The sequence below is a fragment of the Oculina patagonica genome, unplaced genomic scaffold (assembly GCF_052425735.1).
Source record: "Oculina patagonica isolate OP01 unplaced genomic scaffold, crgOcupat unplaced457, whole genome shotgun sequence".
Lineage (NCBI taxonomy): Eukaryota > Metazoa > Cnidaria > Anthozoa > Scleractinia > Oculinidae > Oculina > Oculina patagonica.
Genome location: NW_027558316.1, coordinates 1 through 11,636, shown reverse-complemented (window position 1 = coordinate 11,636; position 11,636 = coordinate 1). Strand labels below are relative to the sequence as shown.

Below are 11,636 nucleotides of genomic sequence, written 5' to 3'. Positions count from 1 at the left end.
CTGCCTCCTCCTCAGGCGCCTCGATTTTCTTTCTCCGACAAAGAACAAAGCGAGCGCGAAGCGCGAGTGACTGGTGCCGAGCGCGAAGCGCGAGGGACCACGGGAAGGAGAAGGAAAGGGAGCGAGACGCCTGCGAGAAAACGTGTTGATTTCTTGGCAATTTTGTCGTTTTCTTGGCATCCTCTTTTTTTCGACGTTTTTGAGCCTTAAAAGTGTACAATTCCACTAGTTCATCCAAGAATACGATGTGATTGATATGTAGATCGATCAATGCTTCGTTATACGTGATAATTCGGCACTTATGGCTGCCACCGAAGTCGAAGATGATATGTGTGAAGATTCATACGAACTTGAAGTACTCGAAGAATCATTTGACGAATTGACGATATCAGGTAAGTCTTAATTTTATGTAAAATGTGCTGCCTGTTGTAAAATATGGCTTAACACAGCACGAAGTATTGTTTATTACATATATTTTCTTTCTCTTAAAGGTAAATCCACCGAACAATTGACAAGTACTCCTGTGAAAGAAGCGAGACCTTCTTGCTCAAGACGCCTTTCCGATTTAACACAGAAGCACGACCTTACACCTAGATCGAAATCTCAGAGCTTACCAACCACAAAAAGAAGGCAGATAGGTACATGTAGTAATTTTTTTATTTATAAGGCGGATGTTCTTATAAAGAATTAGAATACATGAATTACTGTTTCTTCGTTCAGCTTACATAAGTTTTTCTTTTTCAGAGAGGTCTCTTAATTCTCGAGAGATAAGTTCAAGACATGATGACTTATATTTGCGGATTACAGAAGGGTTTGAAGAGAAAGAAGGGTCCAGTACTGACCAAGCTGTGCTGTTGGACTATCTTGATCTCACTGAGGGAGACAAGAGCCTCTTATCAAGAGCTGTAAAAGCTGTGTTTCCAAGCTCCGATTTGAGAAGAATAAGGAAAAAAGGGTGTCGGACGTATCCTTTTCTTTTTAAAGATAGTCTAGTACCTATCTATTAGAAATTATGGCCTTTATAGTAGTCAATTCATGAACACAGACTGTTTAAATCAATTAGGATATTTTCATGAAAAGTTAAAGTTTAACATACTCAATGACCCTGCATAGAGGCGCTCACACCAGTTAGTATCATAGATATACATTTGTAGTTTTTTTTTAAATTATTATAGTTTTTTACTCATGTTATATTCCTTAATGTAGAAAAGATATAAATATGTCAATGTTTCAGTTAAAACAAGGTTCGATTCTTTGGGATACACAATGACCCTTGATGATGATCCAGGTAAATATGATTCAAGCTCTTGACTGTTGTGCAAAATAATATTACATCACTGATATATCATTATATTACAAGTGTTTTAATCATATGGTTTCAAAATTTGAATTTAGTGTTGATTTAAACAATTTCAAACCAGCATAACAGCTCAACAGATCCACATGTAAAATTCTCTAGAGGTTGACTTTGTTTGATTAATAAATTTTTTTCTTTTTTTTCCCTTCCAGATGAGATAATAGCAATGAAAAGGCAGATCCAGGCGAGCGAAGAGGTAATGAGACAGATATGGCTACAACTGATTGAAGGTCTGCAGGAGAGCGATCTATTGTCATTGGTAACCCAGTATGCCAAAGAAGCTTGTGAACGAGATCGTTATGTGGGTGGATTAATAACATTGTACGAGAAAGAGATCAAAAGGCTCAACGAGAGAGCAACTGATGTTCTAGATGACCAGCAAAAGCGGCATTTGCAAGAGGAGATCCATCACCTTACCTCCCATGGTGCAGAGAATTTTAGAAGTGGTGACATTGCCTCAAGGCATGATCTCATAACACCAGACAGGATTAATGGTTTTGTAGCAAATATTCAGGACCACTGCCCATTAATCAACAGCATCCTGGACAGTTTGGTTGGCAGTTCAAAGCCTGAGAGAAATGTTATGAAAACGAACAAATACAAGTTCAAATGTGCATCACATGCCCTAGCTGCCCTGTTGAATATAAGGTCATCTAAAACTTCTTCCGAATTTCCACTCCTGTTTGGCTTGCTGTGCATCAGTTATGGAGGAGGCAAACAATTCATCAATATGTTGAATGCAATTGGTCTTTCTCTTCACTGGGATACCATGTAAGTTGTTGCTCATAATTAACACAATATAATGTTATCTTTAGTTACCAGAAACCCATTAGGGTTGAAACGGTAACACGCACACGCAGCGATTGAATATTCCTTTTGCTAGGTACCATATTTGGAAACACAAAGAATTTGTATGGGAATGCTTTATACACGTAATGACACATGCAACATAATTTTTGGTTTTCTGGTGAGTTGCTTTAATTTAGACCTAAACGCCGTAAATTTCTTACAGGAACTAAAGAAATACATTAAGTGTATTGAAGCAAAGTTCTCCAGACTAGTTCAAGAAGAATTTAACCAAATTTAACTTTATTCAACCAAGCTAGCTTGTTTAAAAACAAGATTACGCCATCCAATTTAATCCAAATTTAGTTCTTTTGATTGGTTAAATGTTTCTCGTGATTTTCCAAATATGGTACTTAAACGAATGTGCAAACGCTTTGTACAATGCAAAACATAGTGAGTTACGTGTTTCAATCCTTGTGGGTTTCTGATCTTACCAATAGGAACTCTTTGATTTGTGAAATCAAGTACAGTCTAGTAGTGCAAAATGATTTAAGTGAAAAATCTGAATAATGGGTGCTACAGTACATGAACATTTCACTTGGAAAGTTAAATCACTAGATTTAACTGAAGCTTAAGAAAGAAAATACTGTCATTTTGTAGATTGAAGATATTCGTGGTGATTTCAATTAATTTGCTTTTGTTACCTTTTTGCTTAAAACTGTTGTGGGCTCCCAGGGTGGGATTAATGTGAATACAGTACATTGGCATTGAATCAAATTTACCTTAATTGTAACTAGTTATTAAATTAGGTTTTTCACATCAGAATTTTTATTTTATTTTAAGTAGCTGTCAAATATATAACTATTTGTCTTTTCTTTTTTCTTATCCATTAGCATGAATTTTCTTGATGAAAGGCTGACCAACTTTTCCAAAATCATCGACAACAAGTTTCCTGTGGAAACACCAGTCATCCTGTTGATGGATAACATTAACATGTACAGAGGAAAACACAGACATGACCGACTCATCAAATCTCTTGGGCCAAAGATGTGGAATTTCACGGGACGTGGAGCTCTTGTACCCAATTTGGAAGGGATAGAAGACCTTTTCCAAACAGAAGAGACCTGTACTCAGCCACAACGTCCTGTTAAAGAATTGGTAGCTGAAGATGTGTTATTAGGTGAGATCTTTATCCCTACAGCCCCAGTATTAAAACACAAATTTGTTTTATTTATTTCCATACAAGTTTTTCTAGTATTAGTTGGATAATTTGTAAACAATCAAAGTCTTTCATCTTAAGTGATCATTTTATCAATTCTCATAACCTATTCTCTTGTTTATATACTGATATAGTTAACAACAGGGATGTTGCTAAGGGATGGCTGCTGGTTAATTTCACCAGCTCAGAGAGAACTTAAATCTGGCTGAAATTTCACATGATAATGATTAGGTAAACTTTTAGAGCTGCTAAAGCCAGATATAAGCCAGCTGGGTTTGCTGATGAGGCAGCTTAGTGCTTTCTTAGCTACATCCCTGTAAAAATGTAAGTAGATATTTTTCTTGGGCCTTAAAGATTGAATAAGTTGTCAGTATAGAGTAATTGTGTTGCTTTGTCCTTTTGTTACTACATATATTGAGATCCAATCTATTAGACCTTGAAACAATAAAATGTACTTCTCTAGTTTTCGGTGCTAAATTTCATAAATGTGCTTATTTGATCTTTGTTTATTATTCAATGATGCAATTGAGCTTACAAGTCATACATAAACTTTAATTCAACTTAAATCTTAGAGCTACATATATAGCAGAAAAAAGTGTTACATATACGTGTTGTAAAACTAAAACCAGTAACCAGTGTGAATTTTTTGCTTAATGAAATTAATCATTTATTAAAAAATATATACAATATTATTTTATTGCTTTAACTAGAAAGTCACCTAGACCACATGAAGATCTGGAACGATGCACAGGACTGCTTCTTCCTAAAACTTCTAAAGATGGGCTTGAACAACATTCCAATGTCCGGCAAAAACTTTGAGGATATGACTGAGCAGGAATTTGTGGAATGGCTTGGCAAGCAAGACTTGGATGAGCAGAAGAAGAAAAAGGATAAATTTGCAGTTCAAGTTCCTGAAATGGTTGAACCTGGAAACACAAATAAGTCAGATGTTGTCATACTGCCTTTGTCCCTGGAAGATAACTCTACAATTAATGGGACTGCATCCATTGTAGAGGAGTTTGGTAAGGAATTAAGTATCAGCTGCGACCATGACACTTGCTTCCTGCCATTCAATGAAAACACAAAAAAATTTGACTTAAAAGAAGCTCGGGGCAGATTTGAATTTTTGAAAGTTTTGGAAAAACACAAATTAGAGATGAAGGAGCTGAAGTCGCAACTTGACAGCCGAGAAAAGAGTATTGAAGGTGCTGCGTCAAACCAGGCTGATTCTGATGAGGAAGACTCATCCTTTCTTGTTTCTGCTTCTGATGATGATCAAGACAAAGAATGTGATGAGATTGATAATGATGGTGATGATGAGGATGGTGGAAATGTTGAAAGTGCTGAGCCTGCTTCAAAATCCAAGAAAAACATGTTTGATAAACTTGATAGCAAATTTGGCAAAATGTATGACAGTGTGGTAAAGAAAATGTGGAAGGCTGTACACAACTCAGATTCCTCTGCTTTTGAACAATTCCTCCATGAGATGGAAGGAAAACGTTGTGAATGGGACACGTCAATTACAGACCACTTTGGCAGAACAATTATGCATGCTGCCGTGGAAGAGAACAATGAAACATTGGTAAGGACATTATTACATGTTGGATTTGATGTCAACTGTTTAGAAGGGTGTGGTGCTTCACCTCTCACCTTGGCTGTACTGAACAAAAATGAAAAGTTGGTGAAACTTCTCCATGAACACTTTGCATTAAGCTCTGGCCCACTTTTTGCAAAGATGCCAAGTCCACTTGACATTGCCAAGGCAATGGAGCTGAATGACATTGTGAAATTATTTGAAAGTGAGCCTGACAGTGTGGAAGACAGCCTGTTGTGGCAAAGATTTGAGGGAGGTCATGCTTGTGAAAATTTGGCTGATGATGATGAAGTGGAAGTTGATGAAGGTGAAAGTGATGGTTTTTCTTTTGATCGGTCTATGTGCAAAGCATGCCCAACAATCATTGTTGGTGACAATGGAACAAATAAAGTGTGCAGGGGTGTCAGAAATCGTTCCATGTCAGCATATGGTTGGTGTTCAGAGTTTCCAGGTGACATGCACACTAAGGGATATCTTTGTGAAACTTGTTTTAAAGTGATGGGCAATGGAGGTTTTCATTACATCATTCACACTGTCATGAAACGGCCAAAAGTTACACAGGAGGCCTTCGGTAAAAAGAAATTTCAAGAACAAAATTTGAGTCGCATCAAAGAAGCAGTACGCGATGGGGGAATAGCTTATGGCCTTGCAGCTGTTCAAGAATTTAAAAAGTCAAGCTATTTCCCTTCAGAGTCTGACCTAAAGGCATCCTTGCGTCGCTGCGGATCACACAATGATGTGCTTTTGGATGCCTTCAAGAAGTGGCTACATGATGGAACAACAGAGGATGAATCATTTCGTTACCATTCAGAACTGATCACCTTGTATGCACCACTGCTAGATCTCTATTGCAGTGCCACCAAGTATGGAAATGGTGTAAGTAGAGAGACTGTATGGTTTATTCTATTACCCATATTTTGCCAACTCCGCATGAAGAACTACTGGACTGAATCTCTGGTTCATGTGGTCAATTTCATCGCCAAGTGGCCTTTAGCTGTAAGAAAGATGATGCAACAGAACTGCAGCATAAGCATGAAAGGAAACATGGGGGCCAACATCGACCTGGATGAGTATGTAGAGACCTACATAGTGCAGCCGCTCAAGAATTATGTGTCAGGTAAATCCCAGCATAACAAATATGTAGATTTACATTGTTTAATCCATCAAATATTTTTTCCCAGATTGTTCCATGAAAGCGCACGCAATATCACCTGATACTCAAGGCCACAGTTGGCTAAAAATCAGACGATATTTCACAAGATTAAGCAGGATAATAAAATTGTTCAATATTCAACAAACTTTTAACAAATTACAGCTTAAGAAAAACTGGGAAAGTGCTGCATTGACAAGTTTTTTGACAAATCTTGACATTTGACGCATGTCGCAGGAATTCTGTCATGTATATGCGCTGTAGCTGACAGATAACTATTACATTTTAACCATATTTGGGTGCTGCACAAATTTGTTGAATATTTTCCCACATGCAATTTTTTCCCCCAGTTTAATGCCAAGTAAATGCACCAACCTATGTTAAGCTGCTTGCGGGGGGGGGGGGGGGTTGGGGGGGGAGGCCGGGCATAGGCAGGGGATTTGACAGCAACTGTTTGCCCATAGTAGGGACATAGCCCATAGTAGAGTTTAGCAACTCTTTCGAACATCCACAAATGCCCTGGGGTTGGTTGGTCAGCTAAGTTCAAATGCCCAGCCCCCCCCCCCCAGCTTAACATAAGGTGCATTTTTTGTTCCATAAAGATCGGTTTTTCCAAAGCAGTTGATGTGACAAATATCAGTACACATTTTTGCACCAACTGAAAGTTATTTTTTATATAATAACAGATTTACCCCAAATGCATCATTGTTTAGAACAATAACAATTGTTGTTGTTTTATAACATTACAGGTCACACCAGTGTACAGATGTGTCAGCGACTCATGGCAAACGTTCAATTGTTTGGCCAGGTGAGAAAAGCTTACACGGACAAGGAAGCTTTCGATGTGCATGTGACCAGCAAGCACAAAGAACAAGATGCAATGCCCGATCAGCTGAAAGGCATGTGGTTCTGCCTGAAGGAAAAATTTTTCCAACCAACAAAGGACAACACATCAGTCCACAAGTACAACTGGCAAGGGCAACGTGATGGAAGCATCACAAAAAGCCTCAGAGATGTTTATCAAAAGGGTACTGAAAAGATTGTTCAGAAGTTTGGCCAAAAGATGTATGAATGTTTTCCTGAGAGGAGGTCACTGCCTTAAAAAAAAACATGAAAATATTCAGCTGTAATATAGATGACTTTATTCAATCTTTGTTGGTTAGTCAGTACCATTCGGTTTGAACTAGTAATATCTGATTAGTATCCATACCTTCCCCGCAGAAGAGACATACAGTATATCCCCCCCCCCCCCCCCCCCTCTGGATATGCTAAATAAGCTTCATACATGTCCAGTTATAGGCTTTTGAAATCCCTATAAATCCCCGTTGAGTCTCCAATCTTTTTCTGTGGGTGAAGTATGGACATTAACTAGATCTGACATTGCTAATTTTTTTCTTAGCTGTACATAGCATTTTTATATTGACTTAGCAGAAACACCACAAAAGCAAAGAGAGATTCAGGATTACATTGTACTGTATTATAATATAATTGAAATTCAGACAATTTATAGGGGTCAATTTGTCATCTTCTCATACTGGAACTACTAAAGGTGAATGAGGTATCTTGTAGAAATGCCCATGACTTGTGGTTTTAGCTTACGTGTATAACTAATTTTGCCGAGAAGAGGTTTTTGTAAAAGCAAAAATAATGATATGATGGGGATGGGTTTTTTGTGTTGGTTTTGGTTATTTCAAGTAAACTAGTGGGTTTCATCAACTGGCTGAAAAAAGCCTATAGTTTTAAGTAAAAGGTGCTAAATTAATTTCCTATTTTCTGTATTATCAATTGATTACACAGTCAATGAATACTAAAGTGTCTCAAAGATGTTGTAATAAAATTATGTCAAAAAGATTGAGGTAGAATTATAACAAGGGCTCACAGGCTCTTTGTGTCTGTTAATCTACTGCCAAATTCTCCTTGTGATAACATGAAAGACAAATATTGGGAAGGAGAATCTAGCAAGTTATCCTAGTCATTACATGTAAAAGCCTTTCTAAGCACTACTTCAGTTGCTCAATGAAAATCACCCAATCCTGGCAATATGAATTTCAAATTTTCTGTAAACTCAAGAAGTGGTCACAATTTAAAAAAAAAATGCTACTAAATGGTTTTGTTTTTATGTCTCTCTCCATATTCATCATTTTCCTCTTGGGGAAAACTGTCTCTCTATAGTGAGTTTAACGAAACAACCTTGGAAAGAGGTGTTTTTCCAAATCAATTCAACTTCGTATCATTTCTTGCAAGATGACTGACTGTAAAAGAATACAGAATCCTGTAATTCATACCCTCAGCAACTAACTTGATCCTTTTCTGATTCTGCTACAGGTTGTTACTAATTTTACCCTGGATAACTCGACCTCCCTATAGATTTAATCATTTTCAATTTCACTTGAAGGTTCGAGTTATGAATAAACTACACTAAGTGAATGTTATGGTTCAAATTGCCATTAGAAGAATCCAATTCCTGTCCTTTGTTTTTTGTCATTATTTACCAAAGACCATCACAATATAAAATCTAATTATGAAAAGCGTGAAATTGAATCAAATCATCAATCTAGTCTATTAACACTAATTTCATCTTCTAAGAGTGCCCTTGCTTCAGGGCCAACTGCAATTGTGGCAGTGCTGGTTGATTCGGTCGAGCTTGGAAGTTCTTCTTTTAAAATGTTCCTGACAACAAGAAGTTGAATGAACTTTGAAGCAGACTGGAATGAAAATCGCCCTTTGCCTGATCCAAATTTATCCACCTGATTAAATTTCTTTGCTGTCACCTCCTTTCTGCGTGAACCAACAAACGTAAGAGCAATGGCTTTGAAGGTGACCTTGGGGACAAGCTGCATCATGCCCTGAACACACTGAATCACATTTTTGCCATCTTCGGAGGCATCCCTGCTTGCCTGGTGATCCGCCCTCTGACAAACATCGCAATTGTTGCAGTCGAGAACTGCTTCGCCAAAGTACTGAAGCAACTGCTTGGTTCGACAGTTGTTACTGATGCAGTACATAGACATGGCATTGAGGCTTTCATGTGCTAAAATTTTGTGCTCGTTATCAGCAAGGGTAGAAATCATTCTTAGCTGTTTGCCCCTGTCTTCAAATTTAAAAAATATTGTGCATGTAGATTGAGCACCATCTCGGCCAGCCCGGCCAGCTTCTTGGTAGTACTCCACAGGAGATTTGGGAAGTGTCAAGTGGAAAACAAAGCGGACATTCGGTTTGTCAATTCCCATTCCAAAGGCAGATGTTGCACACATTACAAATGCTCGTCCTTCTAGCCATGCAGAACTTGTCTCCTTTTTCTCAAATGGATCCAACGCACCATGAAAATATGTTGCATTAACACCTTTGGAGTTTAAGGTATAAGCCATTTCAATGGTATCTTTCCGTTCCGAGCAATAGATGATGCCACAACAGTTTGAAAAGTTCTCATTGATGAGATTGGCAATGTCATCTTTTACAGTTGACTTCTTGGAAACCACACTGAAATTCAGGTTGCTTCTTAAAAACGACTGGGCAATGATAATTGGGTTTTGCAACCGCAACTGTAGACTTATGACAGACACAGTTCTGTCAGTGGCTGTTGCTGTCAGGGCAACAATGGGTACATCATAATCTTTAAGTATACCCAGGCTGGAGTAACTGGGACGGAAATTAAATCCCCAGTAGTCAATGCAGTGGGCCTCATCAATTACAAATTGGGCCAGTGTTTTATTTGCAGACATGAGTTGAATTAAACTTTTGACACTTGGTGTCGTTATTGTTTCAGGGGTGGTGAAAAGAAACTTGTACGATGGGTTGGGCATGCTAAGGTTGTGTCGAACAACCTCCTTCTCCTCATCCTTCATGCTTGAGATGAGATAAGAAACATTAACTCCAGCTCCCCGCAGTCTCTGCACCTGATCAAGGATGAGGGCAATCAAGGGTGTAATGACTATACTAATTCCATGGAGAATAATTCCTGGAACTGCATAGCATATGGTTTTACCAGCCCCAGTTGGCAATAATGCTATACAATCATGTCCTTGTAAAATTGTATTTACAACATCCAGTTGTTTCCCACGGAAACTGTTATGACCAAACACATTTTTCAATGTGTCTAGGGCAACATCTCCAGTCTGGCTTATTGACATAGGTGACTCGTTTACAACTGTGGGCTCTTCCAGAGGGGTGACAAAATTATCCATCACCTTAAAATGAAGTAAACAAAGCAATAATTAATCTAAAAATTTAATTATGTCAGCCATGACTAGTTTATGTGAGAACTCCTGACGAAAGTGCTTTAAGCTAGACACACACTAGGGGACTAATCACAGTGAATATTCACAGGGACTTATCCCTTAGTGTGTACACACTAGAAAATTGACCATTTTATGGGACTATTGATCCCTGCGACTAGTCCCAGAAATTAAACCGGCAGACAAGAATTTTGATACAAAATACTAGTACACACTAGGGGACTGGTCCCCGAAGCAAGTCCATGCAACAAGTCCCCTAGTGTGTGCCGACCTTTATCATTCAAGTAAAAGAAGGGTAACTGAATTCTGAAAAATAATTACAGAATAGTTAATCCCATTACACCCTTTGCCAAACAGGATAATTTTAGGTACAAAATTTCGAAATCATAAAACGAATTACACCTCTTTCTGAAGAGCGAGCATCACTCATATAGCTTGTTCTGAATAATTTTTCAGCAGATCAATTTAATTAAACAGCATAAATGTACAAATCTCGTGAAATTAAAATCTAAATGTAATTGATTTAAACATTACCTTCTTTACAAAGCATGACTCTAGTATTATAACTGTGCCTTTCGGTCTGTTGCTGAACCAAGCTTTAAAATCAACTAACAAACTGGCGGTGGAAACTGTGATAATATTCGGTTTGTTGCCTTTCGAGTATTCACATAAAACACCGGCGTGCAGCAAATACATGGCAAACATCTTGGCAGCTTCCTGCGGCCGTTTTGCGACAATTCGCAGCTTGTCGTTTGCCGTTCCAACCGAGTAAATGGTTTCGTCGCTGGGTACCTACAAACGTGAATGAAATATTTTAGCTTCAACTTCATTAATTATGGATGCAAAAATCATAGACCGAAACGAATATTCTCATAAATATGTATAAATATGTATTGAACTACTGACCTGTCGTGATCGGGTCTCAAAAAGCTTTTCCAAGACGTTCCTTGTTTCCTTGGCATGCAACTTTTTTATTTTAACAAAAGCGGCTTGTTCGATTTTAGGCTGGAAACGTGTTTCAGGATGACGAATCCTGTAATGATGTTGGAGTCCATTTTTCTGAAAAAATACAGCTTCCACTTCACAAGATGGATGAGGACAAACGATTTTTTCTTCTAAAAACGCAAAATTAACTGGTCTAAACTCATTTTTAAAAATTGCGTAATCGTCCGCCATTAAACTCTCCGCCATCTTGAAAACATAATCCGCCAGACGTCTCTCTTCCTTTCGCCTTCCCTTCCTCCCTTGCGCGCCCATGTCCCCAAACTAGAGAGAGGCGTCTGGGTACGAGGCAG

The 11,636-nt window shown here is 38.2% G+C and overlaps 2 protein-coding genes across 2 annotated transcripts; one reads left to right on the top strand and one right to left on the bottom strand.

The window, feature by feature from the left end:
* The first annotated feature begins 66 nt into the window (after positions 1-66).
* On the top strand, positions 67-7,226 carry LOC144640764 (uncharacterized). Its single transcript, XM_078499841.1, has 8 exons — positions 67-392; positions 492-638; positions 745-964; positions 1,212-1,288; positions 1,510-2,128; positions 3,037-3,323; positions 4,073-6,073; positions 6,856-7,226. Exons 1-8 carry the CDS (start codon positions 302-304, stop codon positions 7,206-7,208), a joined length of 3,795 nt encoding a protein of 1,264 aa, XP_078355967.1. The 5' UTR covers positions 67-301; the 3' UTR covers positions 7,209-7,226.
* A 664-nt stretch (positions 7,227-7,890) lies between these two features.
* On the bottom strand, positions 7,891-11,589 carry LOC144640765 (ATP-dependent DNA helicase RecQ-like). The gene is made up of 3 exons (XM_078499842.1): positions 11,248-11,589; positions 10,876-11,133; positions 7,891-10,293 (listed from the first exon to the last, which is right to left on the bottom strand). The coding sequence occupies exons 1-3, from the start codon at positions 11,530-11,532 to the stop codon at positions 8,656-8,658; spliced, it is 2,181 nt and encodes a 726-aa protein (XP_078355968.1). The 5' UTR covers positions 11,533-11,589; the 3' UTR covers positions 7,891-8,655.
* Positions 11,590-11,636: the final 47 nt, after the last annotated feature.

Coding starts and splice junctions, on each gene's coding strand:
- LOC144640764 (XM_078499841.1), top strand. CDS start 302: ATGGCTGCCACCGAAGTCGAAGATGATATGTGTGAAGATTCATACGAA. Junction 965..1,211: donor AGGAAAAAAGGGTGTCGGAC/GTATCCTTTTCT, acceptor AATGTAGAAAAG/ATATAAATATGTCAATGTTT. Junction 1,289..1,509: donor GACCCTTGATGATGATCCAG/GTAAATATGATT, acceptor TTTCCCTTCCAG/ATGAGATAATAGCAATGAAA.
- LOC144640765 (XM_078499842.1), bottom strand. CDS start 11,532: ATGGCGGAGAGTTTAATGGCGGACGATTACGCAATTTTTAAAAATGAG. Junction 11,134..11,247: donor TTGAGACCCGATCACGACAG/GTCAGTAGTTCA, acceptor TCACGTTTGTAG/GTACCCAGCGACGAAACCAT. Junction 10,294..10,875: donor AGTCATGCTTTGTAAAGAAG/GTAATGTTTAAA, acceptor CTTCATTTTAAG/GTGATGGATAATTTTGTCAC.